The sequence below is a fragment of the Diabrotica undecimpunctata genome, chromosome 7 (assembly GCF_040954645.1).
Source record: "Diabrotica undecimpunctata isolate CICGRU chromosome 7, icDiaUnde3, whole genome shotgun sequence".
Taxonomy (NCBI): domain Eukaryota; kingdom Metazoa; phylum Arthropoda; class Insecta; order Coleoptera; family Chrysomelidae; genus Diabrotica; species Diabrotica undecimpunctata.
This window is the reverse complement of record NC_092809.1, coordinates 32,047,582-32,072,776: the sequence shown is the minus strand read 5'-3', so window position 1 is coordinate 32,072,776 and position 25,195 is coordinate 32,047,582. Positions and strand designations below refer to the sequence as shown.

Genomic DNA, 25,195 nt, shown 5'->3' with positions numbered 1-25,195 from the left:
TTGTGATAGTGCATAATAATGGTTTCTTGTTCTCAACGTAGTTGCAGTAGCAGAAGCAATGTTAATAAAAAATCTTCAGGAATAACGTTCTACAGGTTAGTATACAACTATATAAACAAAGTAATGGCCCGTACTTCAGAGAACAAATTAATAGTATTTGACTGTATTAATTTATCTTTATGTATAATATATCGTGTTTTTAGTGTTTACTGCGGGATAAATAAATCATAGTTTATTAAAAATGTATTGCACTTTTTTAGATTATGATTAAATCTTATAAATAACTAGTCATATTTTTATAGTAGTTTTAATATTATTGAGTCCGGCCATGATCCCACCGCCATATTTGTATCATCCTTAGCCACGCCTACCTACGCCGTTTTTAATACACACGTTAATATGCTCATAGCTTCTCCATAGATTCTAACTCAATGGCTCGAATCCATTATTACAGCTCACCGTACACATTAATTTTGAAATTATTTTCAAAAATAATCGAATTTTTTTTAAATGTTTTGTTTTGGTTATAATTGAATAAAAAATATATTTTCAGTAGCGTACAACCTTTACTTTTCCTGGGGGTTCAGGCGAAATATTTATTTTTGTTTTCATACAGGTACTAATATACGCATATACGCAAAAACAAAATAGATTACAATAAAGAAAAATCCGATTTATAATTCAATATTTAGTTCAGTTCATATTTAGTGTTTAGTTCAGTATATACATACAAATTTTGTGTACCTTCATTACCACTTTTTTGTATCTTTTTAAACATCTGAAATATCAAACTCTGGAGTATAAGTTGATTAACCTGTACCTATGTGTAATAAAAGATAATTAAAACTTGTTTTATAAAAGATATCTATGTTAACAAAATAACTGTAGAAATGTTTCAAAATCTCCTGGACCTCGTAAATACGCATGCCCGAAAAAATAAATGGATCCTAAAAACATGCACCATTTTAGTTTCATAGGAAATTGGTCGACAGGGTAGGATTTGCACGTGCTAATGATGTCGAGTGTTTCCAATAAACATGACATATTATGTTTCTCTAATCTTAAACATTCAGTTAGAGTTAGTCATCGCATTTTTATTTTATCTCACATTGAAAGATGTAATAAAAATTTACGACTTCCCGTCTTCAGAATTGCTGTGTAAAAATGTAAAATATTTACATTGCACTAATTTGGCTTGTAAATAAACCTTTTAAGAACTGAAAAAAATCTACAGGACAAATAAATAAATAACAAATTAATGTATGATAGAAAAATAATAGGATATTGGTTTTAAATTCTGCAAAATATCTTTATACGAGAGGAAAACCTCGAATTGATTGGGAAAAATAGTCGCATGAGATTTTTTGCGTAATCACTTAAATAAAAAACAAAATAATGTTCAAGAGATCGCCCATACAAAAAGTGGTCCTAATTTATTAAACAGTTTTGTATAAATCCATTTTTAGGTTGGAATAAGGGCCTCAAATAACTAATAACAATGTTTTAAATAAAATAGGCCAAAATAAAGTATAAGAAACTGATAGAACAAGATTTGGTGAATTCAAAAATAATTGTGTGTTTTTGATCCTAAAAAATCATCACTTTTGTTTTTTTTTTTTTCAGTTTTAAATTGTTTAAGTTGAAAACGATCAACTTTAGAGAAAAATTACAATAAACCTTTTTTATTCAGAATGATCCAAAAAAGCGAAAATAAATTTGTGCGGGCAGATGAAATTGATTTATAGAATTTGTTTAAAAACAATTATTGTTTAAATAAATTAAAACCACTTCTGCTGGTATTATGTTTTAAGACGAAATAAGTTAAATACAAAGTTATCAATTAATTAAATTGTCTGTGTATTTAAATTAAATGTACGCTACCTTTAATAATGAATGTTCTATCTTTCTTCTTCTTTCTCCAGCGCGCTGGACTGAACTGTGGAATTTCGTTCTTGCACTTGAATGGACGGTGATAAACTATTTACTTTTATGGGGTTATATGACACTCTCTAGATGGTACTGATATTATATACTCAATGTGACTGTGCGACTGGAATAGTCTCTAAGTATTTAAGAATATTAATGCGGCATCTACATGAAGACGGTATATTAGGTTACGCACGATAAGACACACACATATATGTTAATTTAAACTAAACAAGAAATGAAATAATTAATAAAATGTTAAAAGAACTAAAAAATATACATTTAGGGACGAAATACCTAGCTTGTCACCTTCACTAGTTTGTATTTATAGGTTGTTGTTGTAGCCGTAGTCATCGTCACTATCAGACAGTTCTGTTTCAGATGACTCGCTATCGTCATCTAAATTTATAATGATTTCATGCAATTCATCCAGGATGTATTCTCGGCTGAAGTACTCTTCTTCTACTTTATCAACATGCCTGCAAGTATTTGCCCATATTTCTGGCGTGATTTCATTTAGCCTGGTTTTTGCTAGTTCTAAAACATCTGCTAATTTAAAAGTCGTGTTTCTTGCTGCAACTTCATTTTTTAAAATGACCCATATCTTTTCAATTGGGTTAAGTTCCGGATGATATGGTGGTAAACATAAAACCGAGTGGCCGTGCTGTGCTAATAATTGGTCTACATCATATAATGGATTTTTAGGTTTAGCAATGAGTACCTTACTGTAGAGCTCTGGTTTTGTTTCACTTTCATCGAAAAATATGTTTCTTTCTGTCAACCATTTTTTCATGATGTCTTTTTTCGAAGCCGATGTAGGACATTTTTCAAGAGTCACATTATGATATGAGGCGTTGTCTATTACTAAAACTAAATTGAAAGTTAAATTGGGAAGAAGTTTGTCTTTCAACCACATCATATAATTCTGGTGATTCATGTCATCATGGTAATCACCAGTTTTTTGTCCGGATTTGAAAATGAGAGCAGCATTTTCGACAAATCCATTTTTACCAGCACAATGTAAGATGATCAGTCGTTGCCCTTTAGATAACGGAGATTTTATGCACTTGTTTCGTCCATCATCCCAACCTTTTTGGAACTGTGTGGGAACTATGTATATAAGTTTCATCACTATTTCTATCTACAAAAATATTGAAAATTACTTTAAAATTAGTTATAATGTAAATAAAAATATCTTACTTTGAGATTTATACTTTTTGAGTTTTCTTAGAAATTCTGTTTGTTTGGCTCTTATGTCAGAGCCAATCCTCATTTCTTCACAATTTTTCTGAAAGAAGATAGTTTACCAGTTACAATTCCTTCGTTTCCTTGTTCATGTTCATTGTACATTGGGCGCGTTCAGCAGACGGAGCTGCTCCACAACTGTTGAGTAAAAGTCTGCAAAATCAAACCGCTACCGATACGCTACTTCCGGAGCGGCCTGTCAAATTTGGTAGCGTAAAAATGTATCGCTACCTCCATCCAACATGTTGAGAGAAATGTCATTCATGACATTTCTGTACTAAAATTGAGGGTTAGGTGTTTGTTTGTTTTGTTTTTACTTCCAGCCATATATTACTTTATTATATGGACATATCCATTGAATTTATTTAACTTGTTTAGAGGTATTTCTTGATTGGATTTCTAATTCCTTTCCAGCTGTTTCCTAATAACAAAAAGGTGATCCATTATTTATCTTTACAATTTAATGACTGTTTGGTTCGATTCCTTCATGTTTTGTTCATACTTTCTTTTCACTTCATATATTAGCTATTAAAAATGTTTACGTCGAAATTGATCATTACTTATAGTTAATGTTATCTAAAAAGAAAACTATGAAAACTTTTGTTTTCTACATCTCTATAACTTTTATTATAATTTCTTCCCACTACAGCTATTTCAGCATTTTGTCTTTCTCAATTGACAAACAAATGTCTGCTTTACACTTTATAGTCTCTGAACAAATAAAGGAGGGGAAAGCTGTATGTCTCAAATTGGTCATTAAGAATTATATCTGTATATTTTAATACATCTCACTGCCATGAGAAGCATAATGTGATACACGGGTAATACGATTTTACAGCCGCGAGAATCAAATATCGAATACACACGCATTTGTAATGCTCACACATCACAAATTATGAAAGCTCTGAGAAGCAATTGTGGTCTCTCATATCAAAGTATCATTAATGCAGTTTAAACGTAGACGGCTGTAAGCAACAGAAACTATATTTGGCCTCTGAAATATGTGAACCAATGTTTGATTCTCACAGCCTGAAAAGTGGGTTACTGATAAAAACTACTTAAGTCAACTATTATATATTTATTTTTTAACGAAAACTATTATTTAAATACATTGTTATTTTAATAAGAAATTAACAAAAACTTTATATATTAAAAAAATATTGTTTTCATTACACTATTTAGTTTCTCTTGTTTTTTTTTAACTCATTTTCACAGTATAAAGAATTGCACAGAGTACACAGTGAAATCAACAAACACCTACGGGCTAACGGTTGGAAATAAATAATATTTATTTAGAGCAAAATTGTATTTTTCTGTAAAATGGCCTATATTGTGGAAATGGACATATAATTGTAATAAACGATATTACATTGATAAACACGGTCGCATGAATCATATGGACTTGTTTTTGTGTGAATCAGCATGTAATGCACACTGCTGTAATATACGATATCAGTCAACAAGGCTGCGTGAATCATATAGTGATTCTCACCTCTAACTAACACAAATTAAGGTTTTTTTTTTAAAGAAATGTGTAGATATATACTTAGATTTTAATTTTGTGTGTATATAGAGTTAAAAAGATATACAACCAGAAGGGTCCTTTTTTTTCACTATGGTGCAGTGTGAGGGTTCATAAATTTCTTAATTTAAGGATTTGAAATTGTTCACTAAACGAATTATTATGATATAAAAGGTGAAGTGTGCATGTAGACTCTGTTTTTTGTTGTTGAAAGCTCTTTTGTGTTCTGGTATACATTTGTTTAAGGTTCTACCGGTTTAACAGATGTAATATTGTATGTTGGGTTTTTGATTAAGTTTGTTATACCCCACTGTATAAATGTTTTTTATGTTGGCTCTGGTGCTTATTATATTTGCTTAAGTAATTGTTTGTTCTGAAAGCTGGTGTTATTCCTCTCTGTTTCTGGTTTTTTAGTTCTGTTGTTATCATGCCTATAGATGTAATTATTGTTTCAATTCGTTGATGGTTTTATTACTTACATATCAAAGTCTTTCTTTCATGCACTATATAGCTTTCCTTATTTAGATGATAATTGTGTGTAATGTTTAATCTAATTGTCAACTATCTAATATGTTGTTTCCAAGTAAGTGAAAATTTACTATATATTTACTGACAATTTAAAATGCTTTAAAATAAACAAATGCCAGGCCGAAGTCTGCAAAAGGATATTGATCGCCTTTAAGTGGAGCACGCAAAATGGTATTTGGATGCGTCAAAATGTCATAGTTTTCATTTGCACCTTCCTCATCCCCCAATAATATTCGAATATAGTAAACACAATTTAACCATATATTCTACTTTTGAAACCAAGGATCTAGGTGTGAACCTTGACTCTAACTATAAATCACACATTTCCACAACAATACAGAAATCTATGAAGCTACTTGGATTTGTGAAGAGAACCATCAAAGATTTTTCTTACATCTCTGCTATTTGATCTCCTTCTCCATGGTTAGATCCCTTTTCATTTACTGGTCTACAGTTTTGTCCCCCTATTACATTGCATCTAAACTGAAACTTAAGACTGTCCAATTTTCTGTCATGCCATTGTATGGATGCATGTATACTGTGAATATGTTGCATTAGAATGTATACTGAACTTCTCTTGAGGTATATAGAAATCAAAGAGACTTAATAGTTCTATTTAAAATTATCAACAGCCTGTGCACCTGCTTCAAACTTCTCTCCAAAATATTTGTTTATTATTCTCCAATATTGCAACTAGGTATGTGCAGACTTTTTATATTCTTTTCATAGATTCAATTACTCTTATAACAGCTTTACTCCCAGAACTCTTCTATTAGCTAACTCTTCAAAGAAGCTCCAAATTTTTAATCTATCAGTTTTCCCCTTCAAAAGTGATAATTCTGATCCAACTTTGTAATACTTTCGACTTCAGCTTTTGTATTGTGTTTAGTGTTACATTATCTGCATGCATTAGATAACTTAATACCATTATACCTTGTGACTTTTTCTGAATTGATTTGTTATCTTATTTTGTGACTGTATATGTTATTTTTTTTTTGTAATCATACTATTCATATATTCTTCTTCCAAATCAGTTTATTGTATTAACTACATTTATAGCACTGTAAATAAAACTTGTAAAATGTTGTAAATAAAATGATATATTTTTAGTAGCTTTTGTTTTATTAAAATTAATTATTTTACAGAGGAAAGTGTGTTTATAAGCCAAATAAGAAAAGTTTGTAAATATAACATAAATATTAATGAACCAAAATATATACAAGTATCATCATTCTATTTGCCTTTTCGCCACATTAATAGATGTTCCACTTTTTATCTAAAGGAATTGTAGGGTATTGAATTGAAATGGGTATAACTCCTAAATTTCCTAGTTGCTGAGTAATTACCTAAAATATTTATATGTAGTTTTCAAAGAACTAATAATCTTTACTAAAACCTACTTCATCACATTCCCTACGCATACGAAAATGCTTTACAAAAAGATCTCCCATATATTATTGGTGAATGGTTTCCTCATAAAAATTTTGATTAGGAGGCACTTGAGCTCTCTCAACATTATTTAGCTCTAATTCTTCATTTTGTGTCGACTGATCCACAACATTTCCAATTAGCTGGATATTATTTTCCTCGTCCGCAAGTTCTTCCACTAATACTCTAATTATGTCATTCCTTTCTATATTCCTATTATATGAATGTGACGTAAAGTTAAATAATATTTAAAAGTCAAGCTAAATTGGCAATCTACTGACAAACGTAAACAAAGAACAAAAATTTTTAATTTTTAAAATGACAAATTATTTGACATTGACAGATAAGGTAGCGGTAGCGGAATCCAGCAGGTTTTGACTTATGACATTTGGTCCAGCGCTAACCGATGGATTCGGAAGTAGCGGAGCGGTAGCTGCTCCGTCTGCTGAACGCGCCCATTGTACCGTGAGCATGAGAAACTTCTGTGCCAGAGATATGTCTTACATATCTATGTTCTGTGCATATGTGGTGTTATTTAGGTTAGCTTTAGCTAGCTGTCCCTGCTGTCGTGCTGTCAGCTTTTGTTTGTGTTGTGGAGTGGATTATGTAAAAATACAAATACATGAGATTAAGTTTAATCAAATGGAAGTAATAAAACAAGAAATCAGTGAGGAGACCTGTAAAGTAGAAATAGAGACTAGTGAATTGGATGATGCTCTTTTGGATCGATTTAAAGGTGAAATTAAGGAAGAATCCAATCTAGAAAGTACCGATGATACTTTTGATCGTTCAGCTTTGAAGGAATTTCCCATAAAGGCTGAAATAGAACAAGATGGAAATAAACTTACCCGTTTTAACGAAAAACGAAAAATCAAAGGAGGTAATGCAATATACCTATGCTTTTCCTATCTTTCATACTACACGACTTTCGATCCACTCTGTATATTATACAGAGTCGATCAAAAGTCTGGCAACGCCTAATTATCTCTTAAATTGATGGTCCAAATTATACAAAAACGTATACACCTATTTTGCAATGATATATGCAAGTTTGCCAAATTTACCATTTTTCTGATATAATTAGTCATTTTGGTACAACACCTTGTACATTGTACCTTTATTGAAATTTCAACTTCAATACCAGTTTAACTACATAAAATACTTTCGATTTTATGTAGTCAGGAACATCTTAAAAAGATAAAACAAAAGCCTTCTTCAATAAAAACTTCTAATTGTCTCATTCATTTTTTTTTTATTCAAACTAGGTACAACTAAATTTGAACATAATAATAATAAGTTTACTACATTGCTAAATTAATATCTACCTAATCAAGTATTCAAAATGTCCTATGTTGTTAAAAGTATCGTAAACAAATCTAGAATGTGTCTATTACATTTCTCTAGAAATTAATGTGGATTCAGAATGACGGTATTAAATTTGAATTCGGTTTCGCTAGGTAGAAATCGTTTGATTTCTCTTTTTGTTTTAATATGGATTCATTGATAATTCTTTGCCTTAGCTCTGCAACACTTTTTGGTTTAGTTTATGTTTAGGTTTAGGTAAATGAAGGATTGAATCAATATTTTGATGAAAATGTATATTTTTATTTTCATATACAAATGTATGAAAGGAGTTGAATGCAAAATTTTTTTACACATACTCTGCAGTAAAATTAATTTTTTATTTTGTTATTAATGTAAAAATACAATACAGTACACTGCAACATAATTCAATATAATAATACAATACAAATTAAAATACAAAATTCATAAGTATTTAAAAATGACAATATGCATAACTTACTTACGCATATGTTTAATTTACCATGATAATAATATTAATAAAAACATAATAACAATATTAATAAATATTAAACATATTTACAAAAAGAACATTTTTATTCTCGAGAGAGAAAAGATATCTTCTGTCTCTCTCTTACCTATATCTTACATATGTAATGATTTTGCTGATTTACTCCCATACAAAATTTCTAACGTCGAACACGCGTATGGAAGTATATCTTCAAAAACGAAATAAGTCCCACCCAAACAACTCTTTTCTGAACCTTAAAACTTGAATTACTAAATTTTTAGGTAACTGAACTAAGCCTCAGTTTTATTAATAGCGTCTTGGCGCCATTTTGTAAGATACTTTTAAATGGGACCATGGAGAAATTAATATATTATTTGAAAGCACTTGTATAAATCATTAGGCCCCTGGATTTTTTTATTCTTTGTGGCACCGTTTCAAAATCCCCACTAAATTGTGAAAAACTTATTAAATTAACTCTCAGTGAAAGAATAACTCTTTCTTCCCAGATGGATAATGTCACTAGTATCATATATATGCCAAAAATCATAATTTAAAAATAAAATTGACCTTTTTTGAAATTTATATCATGCGTATAAACATATACATAAAAGAAATTTAAAATAACAATCATTATATTTGTCCCTTTCATCTCTACGCTCATGACTACTATATGTACTAAATATTCAATGATAAATAAAATAGCATGGAAAATTAAATAATGTATAAAATTATCGAAACAATATTAAAAAATATATTATGATTTCTTCATTCTTTGATTTTTAAAACAAAAGTGACAAAAATCAGAACATAATATTTAAAAAAATATATTCCCTCTTTGGGATCGAACTCGCGGCTTGTGGTTCTAAATACCGCGCCTCAACTCATTCGACCAAAAACCTTAAGTAATAATCAATGTCACTATTTGTCAAGAACATTATGTCAGTTTTTTGGTTGTATTTTGTGTTTGTGTTTATTTATTTATTGTATTCCAAAAATGGAAAGGTTATTACGAATCATAGAAGTTCCAGGAAGAATATTTATTTGCAAAAGACTTTGGCCAAATGTATATATCTACCGAATTAATATAAAATAATATTAATAAATATATATATTTACAAAAGGAAAATTTTTATTCTCGAGAGAGAAAGAGAGAGAAAATATATCTTCTGTCTCTCTCTTACCTATATCTTACATATGTAATGGTTTTGCCAATTCACTCCCGTACAAATTTCCAACGTCGAACGCGCTATAGAAGTATAACTTCAAAAATGGAAGCACCTTCAGGAACTAAAAAGTGTTATATCTCAAGTGTGTCACTTATTTTATGGCAACCTGCCATATATTCCGGATATACCGAAAATGACATGGTATACAAGACATCATAAAAAAATAATCAATGACCAAGCAACGACAAATTAAAAAAAAATTGTAGAAAATAATTTCATTTAGTTTTGATGTATTTTCCAAGACTGCGATAAGTGTTGTATTGTGTTTTACAATTAATTCCTGTACGAATATACATTATTAATAAACTTTCGAAACTTACCTTAAAAACCTTTTATTAACAATAGCTGCTAAAGGCATAAAATTAGATTCAATATCTGCAATTTTACGAAAAATAAAAAATATTTTTCTTAAACAAATTGATATACCCAAGAACAACATATTTTTAGAAAATATAATAAAATTTTATATTTTGCACATAATTTGCACTTAGCAGGTATTGTCATATCACAGACGATATATTTACTTGTTTTATGGAAAAATTAAGGACTATCCTGCAATGATAATCTGTAGAGACCAGTTTATACTTCTTGGCCATTGTTTAACAAGTAAACATTTCATATTTTAAGAAGAATTCTGGTGAAGTCCACAAATCCGGAAGTAGGTCATTCTCCTAATTCCGTTTGAAAAAGGTGACTCCATCTTTACGCACAATATAGAATGTGAACACAAAACACACGTTCACTAAACAGGAACAGTCTAAACTCATACAAACATTTACAACTCATATAAACCATACTGAGCACTTAAATAATTAGAGTTTGAATTTCCATGGGGCAAAACATCTACCCTCATATCTTTTTAGCCAAATGTGGCTGTTGCCTATAACACCGAGGGCAAAAGTGAATCAACCTCCAATTTTTTTGTGGTACCATAACCTTGTCAACAATGTTGGCGGTTATACACACCGTTTTTCAACTAAATAATGAATGTGTTGAAGTACACATTAAAAGGCAATAGGGCTATTATACATGTAGAGGACAGAAACACAGGTTTCTATAACATATTTATATCATTTACTACTTCTGCTGTCTTAAATTATATTATGCTTTAATTTATTTTCCCTTACACTGAAATATTTATATTATAGTTGGTTTGTATTTTAGGTTATCTCCAAGACAAACACAAAATGGATATTATAGACGCACTAATTGAAGATTCATCTTACGAAGGAAATTATACGAGCCAACATTCTGAAGTAAAAATATTAAATAAAGATATGAAAGTTGCGACTGTACAAAGACCTTACAAGTGTGAAATTTGTTTTAAACAGTTTTCTTACAAATGTTCTTTGAAAACACATTTGAGAGCACATGCAGGTAAAAAATCTTACAAGTGTGAAATTTGTTTTAAGCAATTTTGTCAAGCAAGTAATTTGAAAACACATTTGAGAGTGCATACTGGAGAAAAATCTTACAAATGTGACATTTGTTTTAAGCGATTTAATCAAGCAGGTAATTTGAAAACACATTTGGAAGTACACACTGGAGAAAAATCTTACAAGTGTGAAATTTGTTTTAAGCAATTTAGTCAAGCAAGATATTTGAAAACACATTTGAGAGTGCACACTGGCGAAAAACCTTACAAGTGTGAAGTTTGTTTTAAGCAATTTAGTCATGCATCTAATTTGAAAAAACATTTGGGAGTGCACACTGGCGAAAAACCTTACAAGTGTGAAATTTGTTTTATGCGGTTTACTCGAGAATATGATTTGAAAAGGCATATGAGAATGCACACTGGAGAAAAATCTTACAAGTGTAAAATTTGTTTTAAACAATTTAGTAGAGCAAGTCATTTGACAACACATTCGAGAGTGCACACTGGCGAAAAACCTTATAAGTGTGAAATTTGTTTTAAGCGGTGTACTCAAGAATATGATTTGAAAAGGCATATGAGAATGCACACTGGAGAAAAATCTTACAAGTGTGAAATTTGTTTTAAGCAATTTAGTAGAGCAAGTCATTTGACAACACATTTGAGAGTGCACACTGGAGAAAAAGTGTAAAATTTGTTTTAAGCCTTTTCTTGCCAATTACTTAATATGAAATATCATATAAGATTCCATACTGGGCAAATTTCTTGTAAATTATTTGACGCAGCCTATGATTTTGTAACATAAACAAACTATTTATTTAAGTACACAAACAATCTAGGCCTTTCTGCTCGTGTTGGAGAGTTTGGGTGCGGTTCCTTCAAAAATCATATAGAAGCTGTTTATATTATTTTTAAAATTAAAATGAATTGGGCGCCATTAGTTAACAGTATATGCTCAGACAAAGAAATAAAATGTAAAATTCAAAACAAAGTTAACCTTTATTATTTTGTTGTAAGGAACACAAAGTTATTAAAAGATTCTATGTTAAAAAGTTACATCATCCCACAAAAGAAGTAAACAATCGGTGTTTACGGTATTAAATTACACGTGAGAAGTGCTTATACGAAACTAAAATTAAAGGCATGTCGTAAGAAAACAAACATTTTATATCTTGGCATTAGATTATGAATGAGAAATATATGAAAATAAAATTACACTTTATACCAAATTTCGAAATTCGTTCACATAAAAAAATACGATTGTATATTAGGTAGAATGTATATATTAATTGTAATTAAAAGATCAATAATAAATCACTTCACTGTTATTTAGTTCAGAGATAATCTTCACTGTTCAATCAAAAATATATAAAATTGGTACAATCTAAATTATCCAAATGCTTGTGTGGCGTTTAGAAAGGATATCATTTTTTTAACCCTCTAGGTAGTTAGGCTGACAGAAACGTTGAATCTATCGCAGCAGAAACATAATATCCACCATAAAAATACAGTAGACTCCCTCTATAACGAGAACTGAAATGGCAGACTAATTACCTCGTTATAAGCGGATCTCGTTATATCCAACAACAATAATACTGTGCATACATATGAATATGTAGTTTTCTAAAACAATAACTTTCTATAGTGAAGCCATTCGGAGCAATATAAGATGCTAATAAATATTGTTTGAATGGCGTTTTTGAAAAAAAGTTGTTTACTTTTATTGTCAATGAAATACATTAAAACAAAAAAGAGTTGTTTACTTTTATTGTCAATGATAAACGTTAAAACAAAAAATCTTAATTCTGTAAGTCTGTATAAAGCGTATTTTTAAGAATAACATAAATTACTGCGTCTGCAATTGGAAGAAGTCTGTCATTTTTGACTGCTTTAAATTGTCCAGTATTCTATCTATCATATTTTCTAAAGATGTGAAACAGTTTTATGCTTCTTTATTTGCGTTTTTCTTTGGATAAAGTTTCTGACAACCTTTAAAACACTTTCCACATCTTGTCTATTAGGACCTTATTAGCTGTGAATGGTCAACCCCCTATAATGACACTTGTGAATCATAAATTGTAAATTTCTAACTAAGAATCATAAATTGTAAGAATTTTATTGCGGGCGGCGCAGTTAAAAAGGGTATTTATTTATAGCTACGGCCGGGCCAAAACGTAAAAAACACGTTTTTCAATCTTACTTTACTCGTTATAACCAAATTTACCTCGCTATAGAGGGTTACGAGTTCAATAGAAATTTCACGGGACATCTAATGTACCTCGTTATAAGCGAAACCTCGTAATAACCGTGTTCGTTATAGAGGGAGTATACTGTATATAGGATTGGACGGCTAAGCAAACGGGAAATCCTTTTATTATTATTATTATTATGATCTCCCTACATTCCCAGACGAAAAAGTCATAAAATTTAATTACCTCACACCAGCACTCAGCTGGAGAGACGATGCGCAGATTAGAGAATTTTTTAAGTAAACATATTGAGGAGTTATTCTAGATTTTCCCACCTTGAAAAATTTGACATAATTTCTCAAAAAAATGCAGTCACGAAAAATTACAAGTCAAGAAAATATCACTTGAATCTTACAGGAGTTTTCACCTCCCGGCCACATCACGTATATATTTCATTGAAGTTAGTTGCTCTGTTTTTATCACTCCCGCACTCTTTTCACTTGGTTCTTCCTTAAACTGAAGTCGACAAACGTTCTCTTGAGGTAACCTCTCTGGAACCCCCTCACTTCCACAAGGTCGAGTATTACCTTGGACATTCGCCAGTAATAACTGCCTTGACGACTTCCCCGGTAAAGCCTTTGTAATGGTCTTGTGCAGTCGCAAGACGAACTAACGGCACCTGATCATCCCTACCAGGTATAAGTTCAATAACTTTTCCTAGGCCACTGAAGACGCTAGATGTTGTCATTGCCGACTAAAACGATATACCCGATAGACAGTTTAACCTTTTCACTGCGGCTAGTTATAAAAGTAGTATGGTTGCTGATCAACACGGTTGCCGCAGTCAGTCGATGAAGTACTATGGCGTATAAATACGGTTCGCGCAGTGTATCAATACAGTCTATTCAGGACTGTATTTACAATTTAGTAGAAGTACAAGTAACTATAAATTTGTTGCTTTTAGATTTTTGAAAAATAAAAAAAATTAAATATACTGAAAAATTATCATTATTTTATTTATTATTAGTAATTGTAGCAACAAGGTAAAAAACTACAAACAAATGGTACACAAAACATTCAAATGCAAAATATAAATAAAAGTTTTGACTACATTAAAAGGAAAATTTAAAATTTGTTATACAATTGTATTTTTCAAAACATGGCGTAATGCATAGAGGCACATTACAGGCTATGCCTTTTTTTTAGGTCTGTATCAAGGATTTTAATGTCAGTATTAGACCCAGTATAAATGATAAAGTCCAAATTGTAGCCTGTCTCACAGTCACATAAAACGTGGAATTTAATTCCAAATCTGTGCCTTTTAGAGGGTATATACTGTTTAAATGCTAGCCTTCCCTTATAAGCATCAAACTTTCGTTGATACAAAAAAAAACGGTCTTTAAATGGTCTATAACGATTCGCAGCTTAAAAGGGGAGTCTTCTTTGTCAACGGTATTGTTATCTGAAAAAACGTAACAACGACAATGTAAGGAACGACAAAGCTAGAAAACAATACTCTTCATCCACATCAGTGTCTTTCCAATTTGTTGCGAGACGAGAATTTTGTTCAATATCACTATGTTCCACAATGAATTTGTAAAATTGTTAATTTCAACAACCTTTGCTTTCATAAAAGTCAAAGAAAAAAATGTTTTGAAACTACTTAAAACACTAATTTTAAAATTTTAATTCAAACACTATGATGTATTGTCGTTAAAATTATGAACTGTTGGTTGGTTGTAGATCTCCCTTTTCCCATTTATATAACGGAATCTTTTCACATTTACGACGTTTAGCTTGTTAAAGAGAAGTAGATTCCAAAGTTAAAGCACTATTTTCACTAACCTGTGTTGATGATGGTAGAGTCTCTTCATTATCATTTTCTTCTCCAGATTATTCACTTTCTGCATCAGATTCTTCAAGAATACACTCATTCTCACTGTCCCTTTCCATTAAAATAAATTTCATATAGTTCACTTTCGCTAAGATATTTGCGTATACGAGCCGTTTCACTCAGCAATTGTTTTTATTAGTCAATAATGTATAAGAAATCTAAATTTAAGAATCACCAACTTATTTTTAAAAAATTAATTAAAATCCTTTGTAAAAGGTATATATTTATAAATATATACCTTTTACAAAGGATTTTAATTAATTTTTTAATATATGGTATACAGCCAAATACAGGAACGTAGATTCCTTGTGGATTTCAACTTATTTTTGTAAAAAAATACACTACTATTAGTACAGAATGGTGTACAACACTATGATCATAATAGAAATAGACGAGAAGAGATGCAGAATTCATTTATGGCTTAAAAGAAATAATCTTAACATTATCAAGTCTGTAGTTTACGTCTTCTTTGAATATTCATAAAATATTATTATCCTAAAAGGTTTTTCAAATGGTCAAGTAAATTATAAATTCTTTACATTATAGAACTAATCCAAAAAATATGTTCTCACAACAATAAGTCTTTCATTTCGGTTCAACTTGAATAATATTAAAATACTTATATCGTAAATTTCAGGTAGTAAATAAAAATCTTTTAATAATACCCTACAATATGACCAGCTGTCTCGAACCGTCTTTACTATTAGCTAATTAATGCAATAGGTAATAAAATTATTTCAATTAGAATATTTCTTATCTGTTAACCATTCTGTGAAATTTGATAACAATTCTATTTTATTTACTAAAACTCATAATTCGACAGTTTTTTTCCTATTTTTCAAATAGGTTTATCAGCAGCTGTAAATCACACAATTAAATTCTTAAAGAAAATGTAGTGTAAGAATTGTAGTGCGTGCCTGTGTAAGAAGGTGCGGATTTGTACGGCTCCCGCAGTAAAGAATAAAATTTTTAAATGTATTGTAAATTTTGATATAACATGCTTAACTCTTTTCTATAGGCAACATACAATACGTAAGCAGTATCTGATTCATACGATTTCCGCAGCGAATGCCGAAAAAGGGTACGCGTATTTAGCCGGTTCCCGTTGTACGGACACGAAATTATTTTACGTGTATATCCGGTTCCCGCAGTGAAAAGGTTAAACACCTTCGTTTCTGATTTGAGTTGAGCCAGATATTCAACACGAAATCTTTTTCGTAAATGATTTCTCAACTCTTGTAAACGTCATATTTTGCGTGCGAGAGAAATATTCTTTAGCAAAACCACAATCCGGCAACTCGTAAGTAACTTGTTCCAGTAAAAACATACTTGGGGTTAACTCAGTGGGATCATCCGAAAGATACGTCAACGGACGCGAGTTGACTACACTCTCACAATCACACAACGTCAATAAGTCTTCAAAATTGAGAGACGCTCGACCTAAATTTTTTCCTTTTACAATACCTACCAATTGCTCTAAAAATCCACCCCACCATGCAGCTATAGGGATTTGAAACGTCACTTAATAGTTTGTGTAGAACTATATTCCGCGATAGTATTTCAGTCCGATTGCTTAAGCACATTCTCGAATCCCGTAAAAATTGTTCCATTGTCACTATAAATAATTCTTGGGCATCCTCGCCTTACAACAAAACGATGAAAGGTTTGAATAAAAGCATTTGTTCACAACGAGGTAACGAGTTCCAGATGAACTGCATAATAAACGGTACAAGTAAACAAAACAAGTCCATGCTTTCTCGCCCGATTTCAAGTAATGACGTCCAGCTAAATCCACTCCGTACATTTCAAAAGCTGTAGCATCCTGAACTCTATCGGCAAGAAAAGAAGGCGTTTATACTTCGAACGATTTCCCTTCTTGTCTCTTGCACATACCACATTCTTTTAAAATGGACCGCACAATCCGTCTACCCCCTTAAGTCCAATATTTTATGCTGAGCAAACTAAGTAGTCCTTGTGTGCCTACATGACAAGAGCTTTTGTGTAGGCTCAAAATTAATTTATGCACTATACAATGTTCACCCGGAAGTAAGATAGGCAGATGAAAATCTTCTGTGTCAAGTCTCTCAGTAAAGCGAGTTTTTAAACGTATAAGTCCAAATTCATCGACAAACGTGTTTAGCTAGGAAGTTCGACAGTGAACGCTTCGTTCACTAGCTTCAATACAAACATTTCGGCTTTATCGATTTTCTTAGCGACCAATTCAGCTGTACGTTTTCGTCTGAATTTCTTGTATTATAACAAAATCGTAGAGCCCAAGCAATCATTTTTAAAAGTTTTAAGTACTGAGAAAAGTAATGCAGATGCCAACCGTCGGATGTCATATTCAACAGTGACGAACTGGCTTTTTTTCTTTTTCTCGGTATAGACTTCTTTTTTTATCAACTTCTTATTTTTTTTTTGGGCCAATCATTTTCTTTTCTGTACAACCATTACGGGCCCTTCCGCCATCGAGATTCGAACAATTGCCGAACACCACTGCCTCTTGATGGAAGATCGACAGGATTGAGAGACTCAGGTACATATTTCCAACGCTCAAGATTGGTCAAAGATGACTAAGGTGCACAACCGCAATTGATGATCAACCGTTTTTTGGTTCTTAATTATTCACGACATCGCTCATTGACATAGATACATCTCAGAGATGAGCTACTAAATGTTAGACAAGTTAATGTGAGTTTAAAACAGGTACACGAAGATTAAAAGAAAAAAACTTAAAACCTAGACGACCTGCCAAAGTTCCACTTTGGCAGCCAGATTCTTCTCCAAAATCATAAAGCTCGTCGTTTGGAATTTGCAAGAACACATACTCAGTGGAATATTGACAACCGTAAAATTGTTCTTTTCACTGATGAGACCAGAATCCGATTATGGAAGCCACATGATCGAAACCACGTCTACAGAAGAGTTGAAGAACGATTCGTCATCTGCAATCTTGCCCAGACCGTTAGTTTTGAAGGTGATGATATAATGCTTTGGGTAGGTATTAGTCGGGCGGGACGCACCACACTTGTGGAAGGATGACTGGTGACTCTTACGTTCAAAACATCCTGCAAGATCATGTTTTGCCATATGTTGGTTACATTGGAAATGATAGATTCATTTTAATGGACGATAATGTTCGACCACATGGGGCTGCCATAGTGGGTAATTATCTTGATGAGGTCCAAATTCAAAGATTGGATTGGCCACCATTTGATTGAAATCCAATAAAGCACAAGAATATGTCCAAAATTTCTGTCAATGTCCAACATTGTTAAAATAAACTATTCTTCAAAATATTCCTAGAAAATTACAAAATATTCGATACTTGAGTGAATAAATATATACACCGCGCCAAAAATAACGTATAATTTTAAAATTATAATTTCAGTCGTAATGAAAAAAATTGTGTTTGTTCTTTTTAGAACATCTGAAATAAAAAAAACTTTTGTTTTTTACGAAAAATGTGTTGCACTAAAACTACCTGAAATTTTGTAAAAATTGAAAAGTTCAAAAAAATTCAACTAGTAGCAAGTATTACCTCCTCTAGCATTTATTACTGCTTGACAAAGATCTCTCATACTGAAAATTACCGTTCGTATTTCATCCTAATCAATTTGATCCCATATTTCGACTAATGGCAAAAACAATTGATCTAATATGTTTGGTACGTTAATTAGTTGTCGTAGTCGTCTTCATACGATGTCCCAAACGTGTTCTATTGGATTGAGATCGGGACTTATGGCAGGCATCCCATCCTCCTGACGATATTGCTGAACAATTTTTGCAATGTGTGGCCTGGCATTATCTTGCATAAGCATGAAATTATCCCCAATAAATGGTGCAAATGGCACGACATGCTCTTCTAAAATGTCTGTAATGTAGCTGTGTGATGTAATCCTCCTTTCACACAATATGACTTTGGTCGTAACGACCGTTTGCCGTACACTCCATTAGTCCAATAAATCAATATACGACGACTTTCACAAAGGACGACCACGACTTACTATCGTGCCATTGCCGTTCGGCTGCCGTCCAATGCCACTGCGTTGTGTTGACGACGGTCGTGTGTTTCGTGCCGTGTTAACAGTGAACCACGGCATGTAATCAAGACATGCGACAAGAAATGCATGGCGTGAAATTTTAATAGAGGTTAACCGTTAATCCCGACTTTAAAAATCTAGAGGATCAGGAGAAAAATAATTTTGGTAGGTTATACTTAATTTTGCATTTAAAGTATACATGTAGATTTAGGGATCCCAAATGGAGTTACAAACCTGAATATATTTATTTAAATAGAAAAATATTATTTTCTGGGATGCGGCCAAAGTCTTTAAATCGATCATTTTCTTCTTTAACGTGGAGCTCCTTAATGAGCAAAAGGCGCCTTTCCGTGTTTCTTTGACCATTAATTTTATTAGAAATAATTTTACAAATTTTAATTACTTATATTACATATTAAAATTTGCCATGGCAAGCTTTCAACACCAGATACAAAATATCTTCCTAATATTATTTGCGGATAGGTCCGCTCGTATTATATTTTCTTGCGGTAAATCATCCAGACCTGTTACTGGAAAAGTATCCTCTACCACAAAGCCATCCCTGTAACGTGCAAAATGATGTAATATGGTGCAAGCTTTAATAATGTCTACAGCAAAATTGGGCTCTACATTTTGAGGTCTATAAAATATGCGCTATTTGTTGCTGAGGATGCCAAAAGCGCATTCAACGTACCTACCGTCAAGCTCGACACAAGCGATAGTTAAATATCCTTTTTTTCAATATTTAAATGTTCCCCAAAAGGATACACCCAAGTAGTAGATTACTTCCCTGTTTTTTTTTTACGGCGATAAATTAACCATAACGCCAAAATTTTTGCCCGATTTGCTGCAACAATAATATATATGAATACTGCCGTAATGTGTGAAAGCAACATGAGTACGACAAACGGTCGTAGGACCTCTTGCCTTAACGACCAAAGTCTTATTGTGTAAAAGGAGCGTAAGCCGCCCGTGATCTGTTCTAACTAACTCCGTACGAGCCTCCAAAGTAATCCCACCCCACACCATTACCGACCACCAAATCATTACCGGCCACCCTAGTCTACAGTCAATACAGTGTTACACTATGCGTAACGTTCCCCAGGCCTTCTGTACACTCTGTTTCGCCTATCATCAGAATAACGACAGTACCTGGATTTATCGGTGACCAATATTCTTCCCCAATCGTCATTATTCCAAACAACATGTTCACGAGTAAAATGTAATTTTTGGCTTCTGTGATCTCTGAATATGGGGTGAATAATAGGCCAGTGGATGCTCTTCCAGGGCTCAGTCTGCGGAAGTCTTCTTATCCTATTTTGGCTGATTCTAAAATTATAACGATCCAACAATTCATTTTGTAGAGATATACTGATAACAAACATTTGTCTCAATCTACGAAGTATCAAAAACCGGCCTTGATTAGAAGTTCCCTTCTATGGCCTTGACCGGGTCTTTCCGATTTAGTTTGAGTAACAGTAAAACGTGTTAAGACTCTTAAAACGGTTGACTGAGTGACATTAAACCCTTCAGGGAGTTGAACTTGAAGGTATCCTTCTTCGCGAAGAGTAACGATTCTAATACAGTCACTTTTTGGCAGACTTCGATTTTTTTGATGCTGGTGGTTCATTTCAAAGAAAAAAAAACGCTTTCAACAATCAGTACAACGTAGTCTAACAGAACTATATTCGAATTAAAATTAAGCACAACTAACATGTTTTTAATTTGCTTGCAAAAAATGATAAAAACTTCAGCGTTTTTTATCGTCCTTTCGATAAATTTTACAACATACTGGAGGTAACAATAGTATGTTATCACAAAAATCGAAACATTAAAATTATTTGATTTATCAGGATTTTTAAAATTATGGGTTAATTTTGGCGGGCAGTGTATTATTATTCTATTATTTCTTCACATACAGTCCATCTAATTTATACTTTATTATATATTAACATAAATAAATAACTTGTTGAGTTTATTGTAAGATAATTCATTTGATTACATGAAATCAACCTTAACTTGGAGAGTCACCTGTCAAAAAAGATCATAGCACATGATTTGTCTTTAAAAGATTCCGTAATAAATCATTAGGAAAAAACCTCACAATACTATCCCAACATGGTAAGTATTTGTATTTCTGTTATTCAAGAAAATAAATTATGTATTCTCAGTATGTTATTGACTTAATGATAGTGGTATGTTCTTTTTATTGATTTCCTCTTTTTTCCTGAAGTTTTCCAGTTTAGGAAAGAGAAATAGAGAAATATCTTTTGCCGATCTTGAATTGCATTGAGGAACAGAACAATATCGATTTGATTTAAAATACTTTAACGTAGTCACAGTATATTGATTTATAAAGAATATTCTTTGGCAATATACTGTAACATAGTCATAATGCTGAAATTTACTAAAAAAATTTAATAATTCTATTCAAATCAACAGCTGTCTGGTTTATTTATACCAATTTTAGTAGTTTAAATTTATTCCGCCAGAGGTCAGATACTTTGTTTTCAATCGCGAATAAAGTACAAAAAGTGTTAACACCGCAACTCAAATAAGTGTTACCAATTTATGCCAAAATATCACCTTCGTTCCATTACAGTTACAGTGTGTTCCGAACAAATGTTCTTCATAAAAACGCTTTATAATGCATTTATACAAATTAAATAAAACTTATTATTGTGTATTTCTTTAAGTTAATATTAATAGAAATCTTTAAATAATATTTCTACGCGTATATAATAAAATATGTTTAGTGGCTGTAATGTCACCTAAATATTTCGTGTTGGTATCATGTGACGTCACAGGCTATGACGCGGATGACGTGCAACGGTATGTAAATTAGATGAAGTATACACGCTAAATGTCTTATAACACAGTCTTATCGGTAGAGAAGAGTGTCTTAAAAGGTATAGAAGTTACAATAAAGTAACGAGTAAAATGAAAAAGTCATTTTCAGGTTACGAGCGAAGCAGTAACATCTCCAGAAGATGCCAACCCCTAGTGTTGGCGAAACGTCGAGAACTAATCTCAGAAGACAACGGCCTAACAGCCCGAACAGACAGTTTAACAAGTTACCTAGACGATGGCCGTGAAAGCCTAACGCAGTTTATCAATATTATCATTAATGATATAAAAAGAGACCTCTTCTTGTGTAAATGTTAGGGAAAATACTTATACATATATTATTGGGTAGATAGACCTCTTTGCTGGGTCTGAGGATGAGGCAAATATTGTAAGCCTCGAAACCGATCGCTTCTGTAACACTTTGAAAGTAAATATTATATTGTGAGTATTGACCACAATAAATGTCGGTGAAATGCAATTCGGATTCCGCAATTCTATGGGTACACGTGAAGCACTTTTCACCTTACAAGTCCTACTTCAGAGATGCCGCGATGTCAGTTGTGATGTCTATATTTGTTTTATTGACTACGCCAAGGCATTTGACCGTTGTCAGCACCAGAAGATGGTCACCGCACTACAAAAAGTAGGATTGGACGAGAAGGACATTCGGATCATCATGAATTTATACTGGAACCAGCGTGCTCAAGTCAAGGTCGAAGACCAGCTGACCGACCAAGTGAAGATCATGCGAGGAGTAAGGCAAGGATGTGTGCTATCGCCGACTCTTTTCAATATATACTCTGAGGAGATTTTTAATGAAGGCTTCACAAACCTAGACATGGGAATCCGAGTGAACGGTGAATACATCAATAATATCCGCTACGCCGATGACACTGTGTTACTAGCAACCAGCCTAAACGATCTGCAGGCCTTACTAGACCGAGTGCGAACTGTGAGCGTAACATACGGACTGAACCTTAATATTAAGAAAACTAAATTCATGGTTGTCAGCCGTACAAATTTAGATCCCGGGGCACTAATGGCAGGTAGCGAAGAGATCCAGAGAGTCGACAGATTCACTTACCTCGGAACTACCCTCAACGTACAATGGGACTACGCTCAAGAGATTAGATCCAGAATTGAAATGGCACGGTCTACATTTATTAAGTTGAGATCCTTGCTGTGCTGCAGTGATCTCAGTTTGGGAACCAAGATGCGGATAGTGAGGTGCTACGTTCTTCCAGTGTTACTATATGGAGTTGAAGCCTGGACACTGACGCAAGCCACTGAAAAACGAATCGAAGCCTTCGAGATGTGGATATACAGAAGGATACTAAAAATATCTTATGTGGACCATGTCACCAACGTTGAGGTCCTACAGCGCATGACAAAAGAAAAAGAAGTGCTTAATTTAATTAAACAACGTAAGCTTGAGTACCTCGGCCACGTGATGCGGAACGAAGAAAAATATCGAATTCTTCAACTTGTTATGCAGGGTAAAGTATTTGGCAGAAGAGGACCGGGACGCCGTCGTATCTCGTGGTTGAAAAATCTCCGACAATGGTTTGGGATGACCTCAGCGGAGCTGTTTCGCAGAGCAGTCAACAAAACCATGATAGCCTTGATGATCGCCAACATCCGGACCGGATAAGGCACTGAAGAAGAGTATTGACCTTTTTAATATATCTGTTTAATTATGGACTCACACTTGCAACCCTTTTATCTAGGGATGGTTGGAACAGGGGTTTTTCAATAACTGTTACAACCTGTTTCAGTTCCAAAAATTATCTGTTTCAAAAAAACTGCTTCAGTTCCAAACTGTTCCAACACTAACACTGACACTGTGTTACGTACGGGTTGCTTCAGTACCGGTTCGGTTTGTTCCAGAAAGTTTGTTGCGTTAACAATAGACCATTGTATTTGTGGTTGTATGTTTTGAAAGTTTGAAGTCTTGTCGCGAGTCGCAGTAGAATTAAATTTTAGATAGTTTTATTGCCGGTTTAATACCTACGTGCTATTTTTCTTTTAAGTAAAATATTCTTTTATGATGAGTTCGAATTCTTTATTGAAAATGGAAAGTGTAAGGCACAATAAAAGTAGGCCAGTTTGGAACTTTGTTACCATAGTTGACAACACGATTGCGAAGTGTAATCTGTGTCAGTTACAAATCACAAGTTACAAGTCGTATAAATCATCAATAACAAACTTAAAAAAACATATTGAAAGAAAGCATCCAACTGTGAACATTCCACAAAAATCTGTTATGTGTGTAAGTAGTGACATTGGAAATATAGAAAACGTTGTGGACAGCGCCAGGGTTGTCATCACTACCACTACTAGCTGTTATATTGGAACAGGAAAACTTATTGATCAATATCTGTTCCAACCTGTTCCATATAAAAACCTGTTTCGAAAAGAACAGATCCTGTTCCAAAGTGGCATCTCTACTTTTATCATCATAATAGGTAATTAATTATAATAATATATATTTTAAAATCATAAAAACTCTTAACTCTTATCATTGCATTCCTAAAAGTTGCCTTATTTTATAAAAAATGTCATACATTCTTAATTTTAATATTTCATTATTTTAGATTTTTATGGATCTACTTCTGAGCAATAGTTATATGGAGTTACATATTAATTTGTGATGATGCTGAAGAGCAAGATCGCAGAAATGCTAGAGTTTGCACTTTATTATCTACAGATGGTACTTTAAGGCAGAGTATTTTAGAAGGTATGAAACTTACAACAAACCATTACTAATGAATATAGAGGGATCTATATTTGTATATCAAAAGGAAGATCTCCAACACGATGGAAAGATTAAATGAATATTGGTGGAAAAATCCCTTCATGAAGTTGTCCATCTGGTACAGAATTGCAGCCAATGGAGACAGCAAGCTAACAATATTTAGAGTGTCTCCACCCACACCATAACAAGGGCTCAAGAAATGAGAAGGAAGAGGATATTTGTTGCTAATACTTTAACAAAGAAAATTATACAAATAAACAAGTGTTAGGATGTCTGTGTTTTATTTTGTTGTTTTTGGGACTTTGGTTTTTTAATATAATGGAAAACAGATATAATCATAAAATATTAAATTAAACTTTCCTGTACCATAATACATACTCTCTCTGTATCAGATATTATGTTATACA

General features: G+C 32.5%; 2 protein-coding genes and 1 long non-coding RNA gene across 4 annotated transcripts in view; 1 reads left to right on the top strand and 2 right to left on the bottom strand.

Annotated features, from left to right (window-relative positions):
• Nucleotides 1-2,251: 2,251 nt before the first annotated feature.
• On the bottom strand, nt 2,252-3,055 carry LOC140446322 (uncharacterized). The gene has a single exon (XM_072538863.1). The coding sequence runs from the start codon at nt 3,053-3,055 to the stop codon at nt 2,252-2,254; it is 804 nt and encodes a 267-aa protein (XP_072394964.1).
• A 3,015-nt stretch (nt 3,056-6,070) lies between these two features.
• On the bottom strand, nt 6,071-6,946 carry LOC140445149 (uncharacterized). The gene is made up of 2 exons (XR_011951373.1): nt 6,622-6,946; nt 6,071-6,567 (listed from the first exon to the last, which is right to left on the bottom strand). It is a non-coding gene; the product is annotated as an uncharacterized lncRNA (long non-coding RNA).
• A 165-nt stretch (nt 6,947-7,111) lies between these two features.
• LOC140445147 (uncharacterized) overlaps nt 7,112-25,195 on the top strand; it is a 55,106-nt gene continuing 37,022 nt past the window's right edge. Inside the window, exons 1-2 of one of the 2 annotated variants that reach the window (XM_072537004.1) lie at nt 7,112-7,529; nt 10,853-11,065. In XM_072537004.1, coding sequence (XP_072393105.1) covers nt 7,121-7,529; nt 10,853-11,065 — 622 coding nt within the window. In that variant the 5' untranslated portion in view covers nt 7,112-7,120. The remainder of the gene's footprint in view (nt 7,530-10,852; nt 11,066-25,195) is intronic. The other variant, XM_072537005.1, reaches the window with a different exon arrangement.

What these genes read in the sequence shown, in the direction of transcription:
- LOC140446322 (XM_072538863.1), bottom strand. Translation starts at nt 3,055, where the DNA reads ATGAAACTTATATACATAGTTCCCACACAGTTCCAAAAAGGTTGGGAT.